Source organism: Stegostoma tigrinum, chromosome 17, assembly GCF_030684315.1.
Source record: "Stegostoma tigrinum isolate sSteTig4 chromosome 17, sSteTig4.hap1, whole genome shotgun sequence".
In the NCBI taxonomy this organism is placed as follows: domain Eukaryota; kingdom Metazoa; phylum Chordata; class Chondrichthyes; order Orectolobiformes; family Stegostomatidae; genus Stegostoma; species Stegostoma tigrinum.
In genome coordinates this window covers 23,994,527-24,012,717 of record NC_081370.1, presented here as the reverse complement: position 1 = coordinate 24,012,717, position 18,191 = coordinate 23,994,527, and the positions used below count along the sequence as shown (strand labels likewise).

The following is an 18,191-nucleotide window of genomic DNA, read 5'->3' as shown; positions in this document are numbered from 1 at the left end:
ATCAGTACAAAAATGAAACATCCAAATGTTCCCAGGGACTGATCATAGATTTGCTCTGACGCTAAACCTGTTGTTTACTGTGCAAGTAAGTGTCTGTCTCCCCAAGCATGGTCTGTATATTCTCATGTATAACTCGCTTAATATTCTGACAGGTTATGTGCTCCATTATGGTGTTTGCAGATGCTTCTGATAAGAGCATGGAATATTACCTGGTTAGTAATACCTATAAATGCCCAGCAAGTGGCACTCCCAACCTACACATGAGCATAAATTAAGCAGAGACACTGGTCAATTTGGTATTACAGGTTGGCAGCCTTATTTTGTTAATATTCTATCCCCATTTCTGAGACAATGTTTGGTAAAATGGAGAACGGTGAAAAGGCTGTAGTTGGAAAATCTCCTGTTGCCAAGGTACTAAATTCTGGATTTGCAACCAGTAATTCAGGAAGATGGTTACATCAAGACACAAAGGGTAGATTGGAGGGAGGAAACATTTGAAGTTAGATGTAATTTGAATTGAGGTGATGATAAAGGTTTGATTGCTCAGGACTGAAAATAACGCTGAAATTCTGGATCAGCCTGTGGTTCAAACAGAAACAGTGGTCGGACTGGGAGTAGAAGAGTTGAGATTGGTTATCTTGCTTTGGTATTCACAAGGTTTATCTGGAGGAAATTGTGATTCATTCCAATACTGAATGAAGAGTAAGCAAACAACTGGGATAGTGGAGAGATGGAACTGGACATTGCCATCTTACATTGGAAACTGATCCAACATTTTCTGATGATGTTAATGGATCTCATATGTAAATGAGGTGAATGAAAGGGGGCAAATATGAATCCTTAGGGGGATCCCAAGAGGTAACATTACAAAGGTAGTTTTACCATCTCATTAGGGATATTAATATTTCAAGAAAAAAATCTAAATGCCTAACAATTAGTCAACAGAACTACTACACAAGATTTGACTCAAGACAAATCAAGATTTATTTATCCCAAACAATTAAACAAAATAAGTTTAACTCATAGTTTTTCTCTACGATTTGTTCCAGATTTAGTTTCTTCTTTCCACCAAGACCCTGTTGTGAATAAAGCTTCAAAATTTCATTTTTCTTGGGAACAACCCAAAAGGTACAGCACAGCCCTCCAGAATTGAATACTCATTAGAATTCCAGATATTCTTTTGAAGAAAGATTCTAAGTGGGTCATTCCATTAGCTTTTTAGCTCTGCAACCATCAGCTCTACATTATTGACCTCATGACAGTGGACACTTCAGCTCCCTGGTCAGGTTGACAGTAGATATCCAACTGTCTTCTCACAGTTTTGCAAGATAACCCTTTGTGATTTTTGTTACTAGGCTCTTTGAGGACCACTCAACAGATTGCATCCTCCAGCTTGCAAATTACAGTAAATCTTTCAGCTACATTTCCATCATGAAATGTCTTCTCAGCAAACATTCATGGCTACTGTCTGATTCTGTAACCCAAATAAAGTTTAGAACTGTCTTTCCCCCAACTATTAGACTTTGGCACATTTAAGGACAAAGAACAATAGACACTGGACTCCACCAAACATCTCCGAGTGGGTTATTTGTTGTTTCTTTCACTACAAGCTCTTGGAAGATTACGGTTATAGTGCATTAAACTCAAAGCAGGTGATCCCATTTCCTACAGTTAAAACATTAATTCATAAAAGCTAAAAGTCATATTCTCACACACAAACGATAAACACAATTCTCACAACATTGGGAAAATAATCCATAACTCCGGCTAGAACTGAGTAGGTAAAATGAGAATCAAATGAGGTAGTCCCATTGAGCTGGTGCATGGTGTTGTCGACTTTGTCAAAGGCTACAGAGTAGGAGAGAAGAAGGCAGGATAATACTCTACAGTCAGAGGATGTAATTTGTGGTTTTAATTTTGAGGTGTAAACAGCTTAGTTTCAATGCTTACAGGAACCTGATTGAAGTGAACTTCCTGGAGTGAATTTTGAAATTGATAACATCATTACTTTAAAAAATGCTTTGAAGTAGAAAGGGAGCTTGGAGGTGAGATCATATTTTGAAAGGAGCAGTTGAGGGTGGGAGGATGAGTGGGTTCAATGATGACAGTTTTTACTTATTTCCAGTTATCCCAAGATGATAGTTGGGGCAGCTAATAATCAACCAAGCTGGTTTCAGATTGTAAAAATGTGACTCAATCTGTTCATGGGATTTGGCACAGCTGGCTAGGCCAGCAGTTATTGGCCATCCATAATCACCCTTCAGAAAGTGATAGGGCACTGCTATCTTGAACCACTGCTATCCATGGTGGGGTAAGTATGCCCACAGTGCTGTTAGGAAGGCAAACTGTTATGGACATCAGATTTAATTCCCCAAAAAGGTATCAGTGAAGTTTGTGAGGTTTTTACGGCTGACTGTCATGATCACTAACTGATTCAATTTCCAGATTTTAATATACTGAATTGAAATTTTCAAGACATGGTGGGCTTTGAACTCATTATCTAGCTTACAAGTTCAGAAACATACTTCTACCTGGTAAATCACAGAACATGTTCAGACAACCTTTCCTTTCTAAGGTGAACCTATGGATGGATCATAATTTCATGTGGTCCAGCCCTGTAATGGATTCTAGAAGATCACCACTGGTCAAATGAATAATTCATCATTTCAGTCTTCCCACAGGCTGCGGCTCTTTTCTCGAGAGAATAAGAAAAAAAAAAAAGAGAGTGGACAATCTATGTATAGATTCCCACTGTCCCTCTTTTTATTCCTAACAATCGTGAGGGTGAGCTACTTGGCTAAACTTAGAAGATGCTTTATAACAGAAATAGAATAAGATTGGGTTAAGGTTTGCTAGTATACTTGTAGAGAAGGTGTTTTGAGTGGACTGAGAACACATCTAAGTTATAAGATTATCAGCAATAAATACAATTGAAATTTGCGGGAAGTGTCTTTATACACAGGGATTAGAACATGGGGTTCAATACTGCGGAAAGTAATTGAGGCAACTAGCATAGATGTATTCGAGTAAACTTGTTTCATGCATAAACACTGATATGGATCAGTTTCACTGAAAAAATGTTTTCATGTTGTTGATATTATACAATTTATAACAGCCATTACTGATGTCCTCAGTGAAGTAGGACTTGACTGCAGAGTATCGAAACACTTGCCATAACTACTTGGTAAATGGCCTGGTGGAACTTATCAAGTAATAAAAAGTCCTTGATAGCCAACTAATTCAGCGAATTGTGGTGTATGGAAATCATTGGTTTTAATTTAAATGTGCTAAAGCTCTTAAGTTAACATTTCAGTCTTCAGCAAATTTAGGATGCAAGCTTGTCTTTGGCTAAATCTCTTCCCTCATTTAGTGAATCCCACAGTGTGGTTCCTCAAACTCACTAGCTGAGTCAGTGATATTTGGAAAAGTGAAAACAAGTGATTGGATTTTTAATCATTGTTTCACCTTCTGAATAACTAGGGGAAAAAAAACTCATGTGAATGCTTCTTCCTAACATAGTGGGGCGACTTTTTGTGCTGCTTCTGTTCCTCCTGTAACATGAATTGAGCAAGTATTTACAATCTTTACACCACTTTTTTTTCATTACAAGCATTGAAGCAATTATCTTAGGATTTGAGTGAAACTATGAGTGGTGCATTTAAATAAGTTTTCCTCATGATATTTGGTAAATGGAGTGGCGGTTGTGTCCTGGAGAACTGATCATTATTAAATCACGGTGTGTAATAGTGTCTTGCCTTGGCTTTTCTAATAAGATTGAATTTATTTCTACTGTAGTGATGTAGTGGGAGGCAGGTATATACCAGCATTCATTAGATATGATGAGACTTGATACACTCACTATTTACTTGGTACTTTCAGATCATTTACAGTAAGAGGACCTCCTCCCTCTCAAGAACTTGTTCCACCACTACCTCTGCAGCTGTATCCAAAAACCTTAGGATATGCACAATTGTGCAGGCCAATTTCCCCTGGGGTTCTCGATGGTGGAGCATCTTTCAGGGTGACCTTTGCTGTCTCACTGCCCGGCTCCTGCCAGTTCCCCAAAGCGAAATCAAAACTAAATGTGGTTGTTTCCAGTTTTATTTAAAATTGTTCCAAGTTCAATTTTGGCCTCCTTAAATTACATTTAGATTCAATATAAAGATCATCAAAACAAGAAAGCGACTGTCAAATTCTGTGCCAGCCGCCTCAAAATTTTAGTGCTAAAAACCATCCATAAAATCTAATTTCTGTGAACAGCCAACGTAATCAGTTGCTAGCTCTGTAGCACAGAGTACAAGTTTAAACTACCTTTGAGTTTCCTAAATTTTCTTTGAATAATTGACACAATTAATAACTCCCTGTCACTTAACATTGTTTAGCAGCACATTCCAAAAAACTTGCAGTGTAATTTCCTCTCCTCAGGCTCTTATTTCTAATTATTCTGCTTACAGAAGAAAGTAACTTGTGTGCAGCTATGCGCCCTGTGAATCCAAGCATTTAAAATACATTCACTTCTAGAAGGCACTGATTCATGTCTTGAAATGTCAGTTGCTTCAGTGAGTCGCTTAGCTGATTCTAAATCCAGATGGGACTTATGATTTGAAACAGAATACTTGCAAGCAGTTCCTGTAAATGTTGGGAAGTGTTTGAAGTTAGGAACACATAGTAATACTAAGGCCATAAAGAAACATTAGTCTTGATACTTTTTTTTCCAGATTATTGCTGGTACTTACAGAGTGCAGAACTTACCTGATATTTAGCGAAAATTGAACCAGAGCGTAATCTTCATTGAGTCGTGCACAGAATTATGACTCAAATTTTAGCACGTAGCTTGACAGTGAGTACAATACTGAAACAAATAGTCAAATTTCAACAGTCAAAGGCATATCAAAGTCAGTACTGAGTCATACGTCCCACAAATATGCATTTTGTTACAGCAGTCTTTTATAATCATTTTTATTTGTAATTTTATATTAATGAAGCCAAAAACAAAATAAATTTGCTTGAAAACACCTGGAAACCAAGATTGACTACAATGAACAAGGTTCAAGTGCAACATGTTCCAACAGAAGAGAAACAAACAGCAAAAAAAAAAACCTACACTTCTAAATAAAATGATAATTAAAATGAAACATTGCGTGCTGTTCCCTCAGTTTAAAATCAAAGATGAGGCAACTGAGAGTGGACAATCTATGTATAGATTCCCACTGTCCCTCTTTTTATTCCTAACAATCGTGAGGGTGAGCTACTTGGCTAAACTTAGAAGATGCTTTATAACAGAAAACAAAAATAACCATAAATCAATAATGAACTGATGGAAAAACTTCGGTTGCTATTTGCATTCACATACAGCACGCCAACCTTAACTTTAAAACAATATTTACAAAGAAATGTGTGTACAGTTCTGAAGTGGCTATCTTTGAAGGAACATCAGACTGACTCTCTTTCCTGCCCGTTCAGGAAAATCTTCCAGATAGCTGAGCAACAGTAAAAAGCAACAAGAGCTCACCATTAATGTGCCAGAGCAGAGGCCCTCCTGTGGTACTGAACCAGGCCAGACTGCAGTGTCCGCCTTTGCATGCTATTTGCTCCCCAGCAGCACTGCCTTTGACTATTTATCTAGAATGAGGCTAATCTGCAAGGTTAACTGAATACAGAATTGCTTAATGAGGGAAAAATAATTTTCATCCCACAGGTTTGAATGCAAGCCAAAATATTGTTTTAAGATGCAGGTTAAATTCTTTTTTTAAAAAAGAATAACTATGGAGCTTGCACATAGAATGTGATAAGAAACATTATTCCTGTCGTGCGTAACTGGTCCAAGCTGATAATATTGAGAGGTACTTGATTAGGTGTCAGAGCAACATGATAGCTCCAGCATTCCAACCTCTATTTTCCTGGGTCAAAACCAAGGCTTACCCATTTCATTCCTACTCAGTAGGGGAGAAGCAGTAAACAAAGCATGTTTGCCAGCATGCCACTTCAAAGTTTATCATCTTTTAATAATAATATATATTAAAAATGGCAGTACCACCATTCTAGAAAACATCTTCCCATGTCAAACGTGGTTCTTTCCTAAAAGTAAACACTGCATTTAGAGTGTGAAATGAAATCCACACTTGATCCTGCACATTTCAGTTAAGTCCCACAATCTTCATGATGAAATGTCTTTCCTCTGCACGTGGCTCATCTTTCTTTGACATGGTTCTGTGCTGCAGCTGCGTTGCTGTACAGGATTTCAGTCAGGTCATCCATGACCAGCGTTTCCTTAGGATCTACCAAATTGAATTCTCTTATAAATAACATGAAATGCATATACAATGCATTTAAATGTCCGTGCAGTTCCAATGCAACAGTCTCCTTGAAATGAGCCCAGTAGATGTGAGTCAGTACATGGAATAGATACCTGCAGATCTTTTTAACTAAAGACTCAAAAGTATTTGGAAATTCTTTGCCTGCAACGAGACAGAGAAACAGATTAGAAGCCAAAGATAATTAGCCATTGAACGTATAGTTCCTCGAGTGTTACACTATTCAATATGATCATGGCTGATTTTCCTTCTCAACTCCACTTCTAGCCGATGGCCCAGGGTGATGAAAAGGGCTGTCAATCTTAGCCTTGAATGGAGTATCCACAGCTATGTGGCTTTTACAAGTCTAAAGATTCACAATCCTCTAAATAATGTAATGGCCTCACGTCAGGCTTAAATGACCAAATCCTCACTATAAAAGTTTATACCCACCATATTCTAGATTCCCCAAACATAAAATCTAAAATGCAGGAGAAGTAGCCATTTGTCTACATCATCTACTATACCATTCAATTAGATAATGGCTAATCTGAAGGATAATCCTCAGAGGGGTGCCACATTATAAAAGGCCTGGATTTTTACAACTGTGCCAACTTCAGAGACTTTTCAAAAAGGCAACTATATGAAGGGTTCCACCTCCATTTCTGGCATTTCCCATGTTTTGTCGGCAGAATATGGGTTCAGGGTGTGAATTCCTCAGGTGCAAAAAATCTGAACTCAGCCGGGCTGAAATTAATGCCGAGTTCAAACCAACCAGTTTGAATAGTACCCCTCATCTCTACTATTGCAATGCCTTTCATCTGCAGCATAAGAGTCACAGATTTATGGTGGAGACATAAATACATCTGAAGGATGGTAACAGTAAAGGTCAAAAAACTTTCACAAACTGAAGCTATTACAATTTTCAGCCTTTTAAATATGATGTGCTAAATTGTTGCTGAAGTGGAAAAAGGTGGTGCAGTTTAGCAAAGAAGGATTCTATCCCTGTTCTTTTAGTAGATTTCACTATTGAAATGTCTCAACAGCTGTTATTACAGTTAGCCCATGATTGGCTGAGTTAGCTACAAAACTACTCATTACAGAAGGGGCCAAGTTCATATTTTGACATAAGGTGTTAAGAGTCCCATTACAAGATTAGCTGTTTTTGATGGAAGGTGAGGTAGTTGAATCTGAAACTAGGATCCTAAATCTAAATAAAGAAAACCGAGGGTACGAAAAGGCAAACCTAACTAAAGGGGTTGATGGTGGATATTCATATTTTAAACACATGTGTGAATTACAACAATTATTCCTGTATGAAATTAGGGAGTATTAGATCCAAAAGGGAGACATAAAATTGCCTGAGAAAGCATGAAGCGTAAGATTTGGGAGCATTGTAGAACTCAGCAAAAGAGGACAAGAAGTTTGGTCAAGAAAAGAATAAAATTGCAGAGAACATAGAAACTGACCAAAGAAGCGTCTATAAATATGAAGAGAAAAATACTAGCGAGATCAAATTTTGGTTCCTTACAGTCAAAAACTGAGAAGAATTCACAAAACCGTGCATAAGTAAATTTCTTTTATATACAATTTGAAAATAGGTTATTTGGCCCAATAAGTCCAACACTACCAGCCGAAGAGCATCCCACCCAGACCCATTCCCCTACTCTATCTGTGAAACCCTGCATTATCCATGACTACTGCACCAAACCTACACATCCCTGAACAAAGTGGGTAATTTAGCATGGCCAATCCACTTACTTTGCATGTCTTTGGATGGATAGAAACACTGTTACACTTGGTGGAAAGCCACAGAGACAGTCAGAGAACATACAAACTCCAGACAGTTGCCACGGCGAGAATTGAATCTAGGTCCCTGGTGCTGTGAGGCTGCAGTGCTAACTACTGAGCCATGTCTTCATATAGCATGGAAACACACCCTTCAGCCCAACTCGTTCATGCCGACCCAGTTTCCTAAACTCAACAAGTCCCTTTGCCTCCATTTGACCCATAACCCTCCAAACCTTTCCTATCCTGGTCTTTTAAATGTAATTGTACCTGCCTCTAGCAACTCATTCCATATACGCACCATCCTCTATGTGGAAAAAAAGTTGACCCTCAGGTCCCTTTTAAACCTATGCCCATTAGTTTTGGACTCACCCACTGCAGGGAAAAGGCATTGGCTACTGACCTTATCTATGCCCTTCACAACTTTATAAACCTCTAAATTCACCCCTTGGCCTCCTCTCCTCCAAGGGAAAAATAAAGAGTTCCAGCCTCTCTTTATAAATCAAGCCCTCCAGTCTCAGTAACATCCTGCCTCCAGCAAGGTGAAGGGTGATCAGAATTGTACTTCAAATGTGGCCTTATCAATGTCTCAAACAGCTGTAATATTCTGTCCCAATGCCTGTATCAGTGCTTTGACCAATGAAGGCAAGTGTGCCAAACGTCATCTTCATCACACTGTCTACGTATGATGCCACTTTCAAAGAACTATATACCTGTACCCCTAGAAATGCATGTAGATCCTGTCTCTCAGAAACACCTCCAACAGTTTGCTCATCAGTGGTGTCAGGATAAAAAGACTGAGTTCCCTGCTTTTTCCTTGTAGCCTTTGTTAAATAATGGCACAATGTTCGTGAACTTGCAGTCTCCAGGCAACTCACCCGCGGCTTTTGATGATACAAATCTCTCTGTACAGGCCCCACAATTTCTTCCCTCATTTCCAACAATGTACTAGGATATATGATCAGGTCCAGGAGATTTATCTACCATAATGCATTTTAAGTCCTTCAGCACCTTCTGTAAAGTGGGGTCTTTTCAAGACATCAGTCTTTATTTCCCAAAGTTCCTTACCTCCCATGTCTTTCTCCACAGTAAATACAGACGTGGAATATTCATTCAGAATCTCGCCTATCTCCTACAGTTCTACACTTAGATAACCTTGTTGATCTTTAAAAAGACCTATTCTCTCCCTAGTTACTCTTTTGCTCTTAACATATTTACAGAACTTCAGATTCTCCTTATATGTCAAAGCTATCTCATGTCCCCTTTTTGATTTCCCTCATAAGTGTATTCCTACACCCCTGCACTCAAGGGATTCACTCAATCCCAGCTATACCTGACATTTGCCTCCTTCTTCTTGATCACAGCCTCAATAACTCTACTCCTACTCCTGCCAGCCTTGCCCTTCACATTAATAGGAACATACTCTCCCTGACTTGTTATTTCACTATTGAAAGCCTTCCACTTGCCAGACATCGCAATAACTACCAACTGCTTCCCCAGATCAAATTCTGGGAGTTCCAGTCTAATACCATCAAAATTGCCCCTGCACCAGTTTAGAACTTTAACTTGTGGATTAGGCCTATCCTTTTCCCACAACTATTTTAAAACAAATAGAATTATGGTCATTGGTCCCAAAGTGCACCCCCAGTAACACCTCAGTCACTTGCCCTGTGTTATTTCCCAAGAGGAGGTTGAGTTTAGCCCCTTCCCTAGTCGGGCAATCTATGTATTGATTGGGAAAGTTACGTTGATACAAGTAAATTCCTCCCCATCCAAGCCCATAACACTATGGCAGTACCAGTTTATGTTCGGAAAATTAAAACCCCTGCTATTACAACCCTAATCCTACAGCTGTGATCTCCTCAGTGTCCCACCTGACTACAGAGGGAGGCCTACAGTGCAATCCCAAAGTGATCACCCTCTTCTTATTTATCAATTCGCCCCATACAGCTTCCCTGGATGATCCTGCATGAATATTGTTTTAAAGTACAGCAGTGATACTACTCCCCTCCTCTCTCACCTCCCTTTCTATTGTTCCTATAGTATCTGTACCCTGGCTGCCAATCCTGTCCCTATCTCAGCCATGTTTCAGTAATAGTGATGATATCCCACTCCCATGTACCTATCCAAATCCTTGCCTTACCTGCCAGGCCTCTTGCATTGAAATAAATGCAGTTTAATTCATCAGTCTCCCCTCGTTGTCTGTTGTGCTCTTGCTTACCTTGTCTATTTAACTTATCAATTTAAATCTCTTAGAAATAACAGGGAACAAAGGGTCTAATGAGGGGACAGAACTGAAGGATATCAATATTAGAAAGAAAATGATGTTGGGGAAATTAATGGGTCAAAGGCTGACAAATATCCACATCCTACAGTACTTAAAAAAAGTAGCCTTTTTAAAATCTCTCATCCTGATCTTCAAATCCCACCACACCCTCAAACTTTCCCAATCTCCAATCTCCTCCTACCATACAACCTTCTCAGATACGTGCACTTGAACTCTGGCCTTCAGTGTCTTCAATTATAAATAGCTGCATCTTCAGGTGCCTAGGAAACAACTTCTCCAATGCCCTCCCTATGCCTATCTGTCTCTCCATTCCACTTTGAGTCATTCCTTTACTCACTTCTTTGACAAAACTTTTGGTCATCTAAACTAATTATCCCCTCATGTGAACCATATTTTGTTTTGTAATGTTGCTGTGAAATGTCTTGCAATGATTTATTATGTTAAAAGTGTTTGCAGTAAGCCAACATTTGTGAACAATCTATAAAACATATGTAGCTTACTACCTTTGAAGAATACTGACTGTTTAGTACACATGAAATAATTATATACTTGATCAAAATTTAACTTAAAACTTGTGGTTTGCAGATAGATGTATTTCATATGTATTGAATCAGCCACTGGAGGGAGCTATAAACCAATGTACAAAAACATAGCTAGCTGTTCTGTATCTGTAACAGCAGTACAAATTTTCAGCATTTGTCAAAGGTTGTGTGTAGCACTCCAATCTCCCTTTGTAAACTAGGGCACTGTTTCAAAATTTTAAAAAAACTCCTGAGAAGTTGCCATAACTTTTCAGATAGGAATTTCATGATTTTCAATTGTAATCTGCTGAATAAATCCAAAGAAACACAAGTTTAACAAGTTTCAAGATAATAAAATGTGAGGCTGGATGAACACAGCAGGCCAAGCAGCATCCCAGGAGCACAAAAGCCTCTGATGAAGGGTCTGGGCCCGAAACGTCGGCTTTTGAGCTCCTGGGATGCTGCTTGGCCTGCTGTGTTCATCCAGCCTCACATTTTATTATCTTGGAATTCTCCAGCATCTGCAGTTCCCATTATCTCTTTAACAAGTTTCAGCTGGTCTCCACCACCCACTACACTTTGAAGATTATTTTCCTGAGTAATGTCATTTGTGAAAGCAAAACAGAATAGTGCAATACTTAAAAAATGTCAAGGTACTTTATGAAACAATACAAGTCAGAAGCCTATTCTATAATACGGGTCTATTTACATATGTTTTCAAGACAGCAACCCTGATTACATTTTCTAACACCAGGAATAATAAGTAGCTGCTTGTATCATGACTTAGTGCACATTTGAGTCACTGAAAATTACAAGTTTGTTCAAATAGTTTGAAGCTGTGGTTTCATTTTACGTAACCATCTTGGTAATTTATCACGTGAGTCACATCCTGTCATACAATCGGGAATTTGGATGGATTGTTTTTTTAAAAAAGTCAACAGCATGCAATTCAGTGGTTTTTTTTAAAATTCTAAAATGGCACTACAGAAACCATGACCATTAGAGAATCTTCAACATGTTCATGTTTGCTGCAAGGGAAAAAAAAATTTCTCCAACAAAAAGGTTACATCAAAGTGACGATTCTTGAACCCCACTCATTGTTCAAGTCTGGTTTGTGTCCTGCCATATCACTTAAAACTAATGGTGACATAACTATCCTTCCTGCTCCTTCTAAGGAATACCTTTTGTACAGATGGTGGCAAGTCAATTCTAACACCCTTAATTCCACAGGGCCAATGCTACTAACTGCTTAATGTTGATTTTGGACCATAAGAACTGTTCTCAAATGATCAACTGGAAATACTGACGACATCCTATTCAATTGCCAGAGTGAACCCGTACATGCAAACACCTTGGTTTATTCCTTCAACCCAAGCTGAGGCACAAATCCCACATTTAATACATTGCCAGGTTGTTTGCTCCCATTTCCAATCAGAGCCAGACTGTGCGTTACCGTAGGTTCCCAGCTATCAAGTCTTCTCATCTCAAGAGTTAATTTCCCAACTGTCTCTTGCAAAACCTTTCAGATGCATACAATGTGATTCTCTAGTCTGTAACTTATACCCAACAAAGCCATGCTCACGTCAACAGCATGATCTTCACCAATTTTCACAGGCCCTTCCCCTCTGATCTTAAAATCCTTATATTCAAATCTCTTTCCAAGCAGGCTTACCTTCAACCCTGTAACCATTTGACCCAGCTCATATTTTTTCTTTTTTGTATCAAAACCAATGTGTGTACGCCAATCAAATCCAGAAATTAAGGAAAATATACAAAATAGAATAAACACAACAAATGTCCACCACTTATCTGTAGGGCAACTATAACTCAACAAGATCTGGGATGCACTTAGTGAAAATCTAGACTTCCTCGTAACAGAGTCAACTTCACGAACTCAAAATCCCATGACCCATGACTTAGTTTCTGGAAGTCTCCCAGTCCAGGACTGACTGTGCAACATGATTCAGGAACAGCAAAACTACTGGGGACAAAAAACACTAAACAGCCTTAAGATTGGGTGGCCTCAATGGGTAGTTTCCGATCAGTAAGTGGGATGGTCCTTGAAGGGTCAGTGCAGACTGGATGGGATGAAATGGCCTCTTCCCACACTGGAGGGATTCTATGATTCCATGAATTTAGGTCATGCTGGATCCTTGACTCTGCATTTTGAGAACCAGTATCTGGTGATGCTGGTATGGTCTGCTACATAATAAGGACAATTAGCAGTAACATTTAAAAAAAAAAGGTGCTTCCATATTTGGATTGCGATACAAGTTTAACTTATGACTACTGTTTGGGAATTGTAAAGTCGAGCTAAATAGGTTTTTGGCTTTCAATGCTGTGAGGGTCTGATTGGTTTTTTGAAGCAGGAGTCAGAAATTCATTGGAACAGTCAGCCAAAAAAATCCTAAGGAATCATCAGATCTAAGATAAGCTACCTTATGAGATAATTTCTTGGGTGCTTATGAAGTGAAACTTTGAAGACCTACAGTGATAGATAGCCCAGGGGTCACAAGCAGGTTGAATTCAGAAGGGCAGTTTAGTTTGTGGAAGGCTTTAGCTATTTTACTGATTTGAGTAAAATCAGAAAAAAAATTAGTCTGCATATCTGTCTTCAGGAAGAGACTGTAGCAATCACATCTGGTAAAGGTAATTGAAAGGAAATGCTTGCAATGTTAAGTTCAATAAGAAACATTGAAGTCATGATAGGACCGATAATTCACTGGGTGTTGAGTCTCTGTTAGGGATAAAAGGGTTGAATCTTTCTTTTTGTTGTTTCTAATAAGGTCTAGTATAATTGTATTATATAGCCAGCTTTTTTATGCAGCAAACTTGTTTTGTTAACAAGTACACTGAGCACCTCACATGTATATGTTCAATGATTGACCACTGTGGTAACCAAATTTCAAAAACAAACTTAGGCTGAACGGTCCACTACTGTTTCTATGTTTTTCAGGGTTTCACCATCGAAATCTGACTTGTCTGGTAAACCAACAATCAAGATTACAACTGGATAGTGAAAGACTGGGATCAAACAGTACAAGTGTCAGGTATCAAAAAATAGGAAAATACCAGCCTAGTCTCATGAGGGTTAGTTTTATCCTCTTTTTGGATTTCTGTCTGACATCTACTGAAATAAACTTAAAACAGCAAAGGATTTACAAAGTGGGGGAAGATCAGTAAAGAGAAAGCAGAGACTTTGGACAACTTTTGCGAATCCAGACAGTAACCCAAAAACATGGAAGTCTCCATCATTTAATTAAACATAGTAAACAAAAAAATTGGGGAAAAAAACTCCACAAACATGTGACAGTTCTAACTGTGTTGTGCTGCCTAATGCAATATTCATTAGAGCTTGACCTTGATCTGAATTGCAAGCATTTGACTGCCAAACTAATTCTTTAGATGAGCAATCCCACAAACCACATTTAAAAATATACATAAAAACCTACCATATTTTGTTGGAAAAATGTCTTCATCTGTCACAAACTTCTGTACAGATGTCATAACGAAGTCCACATATTGCGGGGCTGTGCATTTGATTTTCTTTCCCCTTTCATCATACCAGTAATATTGCCTGATGACAAAAGAACGTTCAATTTACTTTAACCAATGATAGCAACAGTGAGAAATGGAACAATTTCCAAGTGACGTGCTTCACTCAAATAGAAAATATTCTTCCCATTTACACTCTGTTCATAAACAATCACTCCAATTCCACCAAAATGATTTTGGAAGCTCAAAGTTTCACCAAGTTTCTGTCAAATTAAATTTAGATAACTCATCGAAGATTCAAAATAATGCAGGATGCTAATACATACATTTAAATTTTTGTTTTGTTAAATTGTAAATTTAAGTTTGGTGCATTCTGACCTTGGAGTCAAACAACGTGAATTCAATTGACATGATCGGATTTGTAAATGTACGATAGAATTATCAGAAATACAAAATATTATATGAATTCCAATCTCTTGGATTAAGTGAGTGAAAAAATTAGAAGTATTATTGACAGAGCAGGGGGTTTGCATGTCCCAGTCAACACATTATTATAAGAGAACACTTTTCACATTTCTCATATGTCCAGCACTTATTCCCATCCCTAACTGCCCAGAGGTTATGAGTCAACCACATTGGTGTGATTCTGGATCCACATGTAGACCAGACAGGGTAAGGATTTGATTTGATTCATTACTATCACGTGTATGGAGGTATAGTGAAAAGTGTTGTCTTGTGTGCTTTACAAGCATACAATTCTAAACATGAGCATCAGGATAGCAGAACAATGTTACAGCTGCTGAGAAGGTGCAGATAGCAGGTTCCCTCCTGAAAGGGCATGAGTGAAGAAGATGGGTTTTTCCAAAAATTGACCGTGGATTCATGGTCATCATTAGACTCTTAATTCCAGATTTTTTTTAACCCTATTCAAATTGCACCAGCTGCCATGAATATTATGTGTGTCTTTGGATTAACAGTACAGTGATAATACTGCTAGCCCATTGCCTAGTTGTTAGGTGAATCATGCTGAGTGTAAATTAATTGCAACATTGCCTTGATAAATTACATTCTACGGATAGTAGTTTAAGCAATGCAGTTGCGACATCTCAAGTACATACGGTATTACACAACCAAATAAAGTCATTTTGATTTGTGACTAAAACATGGGGAAAAATGTAGCTTATCTAGTTTTAAAATTATGGAAATTATTGATTTCACAGTACATTGTAGCATATAAAATATTGTGCTTTCACTACTAATTTCTCAGAACTCATTGGTAAGTAACAGTAGAGAAAATTAATTAAATTTTGTAATTCTACAAATATTCAACTTATGTTCTCATGACAATAAGTAAATGAATAAAATTACTAATGCTTACTACTTTAATTTTGAAGATTTGTCGTATTTATCATTCACATTGGAAAGTGAAATGATTGATACAGTGATGTAGTGATAAACAGAGTTCAAATTTAGCAACAAATTTAAGGCTACTAATCAGCTTGTTTTCAATTACAATTGCACTCCTTGGGACAAGTTAGGGTCTAATGCTCTGTCAATTTACTTAAGTGCATACATACTGCATACCAATTTTGAAAATACAGGTTACTTTTTTAGAGAGTGGCTGTGCACTCGGCATACCTTGTAGGTCAAGGCAGTGTAATGTTAAATGGTAACTTGTGATTGAGCATGACTTAAATGGTATTCAGTCTAGCTTAATTTTATAAACCTGCTGTATATTTCAAATCCTTCACACAGAAGGCAACTTAATGCTTAAAAGCTACACTGCAGGCACATCTCTGATAACGTGTCCTTGGAGTGGTGACATGGCACTCCTGCTGCCAAAGGTATACAATGGAGGTAAACTTTTCAGAGCAACCTTTTTCCTGAGGCCAAACAGCAGCTTGAGGTGCTGAAAATGCATATCACTCTGACTAATTCTTCAACGAAGTTCAGCTGTTAGCCTCCACTTATACTGTCACTCAACGTGAAAACATGTTTAAAACTACATTTTGAGCAGTGAATAAACAGCAATGCAATAACCTAAAACGTTCTTAAGGTATTATTTGTACTTACTGCTAGTAAACAATGTGGGATGAAAGTGTCAGATGGACTTTACTATACAAGATACTACCTGCATTTGGCTGACATGAATGTAATACATATCAATGATAATAGGCCCCAAAGCACACAGTGTCTGTGATTGAGTATGAGTACAAAGCATCACAAGCGATAAGGCAATGTATAATTTAAAGGCATTTGTGGTTTGGCAACAACCTCAAGCACTTAGCATAAAGCCAATATGTTATGAACTCTTGGAGTTTGGGTTCAGTAAACCTCATGTGAACACCAAAAAGGTACCTGTCAGGATAAAATATACAATTTAAGTAATTAAAGCATGAAGCAAACAACTACTATGCAGATCAGATCAATAACGACTTCTTCATCTTTGGGTGTTTGCAAACAACTTACTGAGATGAGTGAACTTTTTAAACTCAGTGGGGAATTCTCTAGCTCCATGGGCTATGTGCGCTCAGTTTTTGAGTATGGTTAAAGTAGAGATCAATAGATTTCTAATTATCAATAGTGTAAAATATAATTGGGATAGTGTAGATAAGGCATTGAAATATTTGATCAGCCACGGATCAACAGGCTGGATAGCCTACACCTGTTCTTCTGTTTCTGGTAGTGACAGGTGTTATTTATCCCAAGGTCACATGACAAGTGTGTAGACTTTTCAGGAAACACACTGAAGTCCCTCCAGTTTTAAAAAAAAACCTGGTATATTAGAGATCAATAAACAAATAACTTTTCACATCTAGTTCCAAAGTTTTAGAGCTAGGGACTACATTAAAAAGCAGATCCTCAAAAGGTTACAAGCTCTGGATTAACAACTCAGCTGGGTGCAATTGGCATATGGCAAGTAACATTAGAGAGATGAATATATTGCCCAAAGACTGCTGTGAAAGATGTGGGTTTTGTTTTTGGGGTACTGGCATATTTGCACCTGAACCGTGCACCAGTGTTCTTGCAAAACACAACTAGGGCATGAGGAAAAGTTTTAAACTAAATGGTGGGGTGGGATGGATCAAACATGGAAAGACATGGTAAACCAAAGAGTACAGAAACAATGAGAGAAAATAGTAAAATGGAAAACAAAAAGTCAGAGAATTATTGTAATGCACAGAGAAAAAAGGACCCAAGATTGCACCGATAATCAAAACTAGATATTACTAAGTTTACAAAAGACAAAACTAAAGGCTGTGTACGTTAATGCACGTATGTTTCCTAACAAAGACTGGGACCTGACATTTGAGGAGTATATTAAGAAGAGGGGTATAAGAATAAGAAACTCGGTAAAAGATAGAGCAATAGCATTGTTAATCACACAGCATTTGTGCAATGTCCTGGTTAATTACTTTGGTTCAGGAGATCAGAATATAGAATTGATTTGGGTGGAGAAGAATGGTAGGGAAAGGAATTCATCATACAGTGGTTTACAGGCCCTTGAACAGGAGCCACATTGCAGACAGAGTATATACAAAGAAATGTTGAGTGTTTCTGATAAAGCAATAGCAATATTCCTGGATGACTAATGTACATACAGACTTGAAAAATCTAACTGGAAGAAGCAGCCTAGATAAGGAGTTCATTGGATGCTTTTGAGATCTTACAGCAGTGTGTCTTGGAACCAACTAGACAGCAGGTTATACTTGATTCAGTATTGTCTGAAGTGACGGGATAAATTAATGACTTCAGAGAAAAGGCACTCCTAATTAAATGACTATGCATGAATCTAAAACTAGTATT

At 38.0% G+C, this 18,191-nt stretch overlaps 1 protein-coding gene across 7 annotated transcripts in view; it reads right to left on the bottom strand.

Moving 5' to 3' along the window:
• Window positions 1-4,943: 4,943 nt before the first annotated feature.
• Window positions 4,944-18,191, bottom strand: part of mob2a (MOB kinase activator 2a) — a 208,578-nt gene continuing 195,330 nt past the window's right edge. For all 7 annotated transcript variants that reach the window (XM_048545879.2, XM_059652026.1, XM_048545880.2 and 4 more), the window contains 2 exons: window positions 14,342-14,466; window positions 4,944-6,458 (listed from right to left, as the gene is read on the bottom strand). In XM_048545879.2, the coding sequence (XP_048401836.1) occupies window positions 6,190-6,458; window positions 14,342-14,466 (394 nt within the window). In that variant the 3' untranslated portion in view covers window positions 4,944-6,189. The remainder of the gene's footprint in view (window positions 6,459-14,341; window positions 14,467-18,191) is intronic.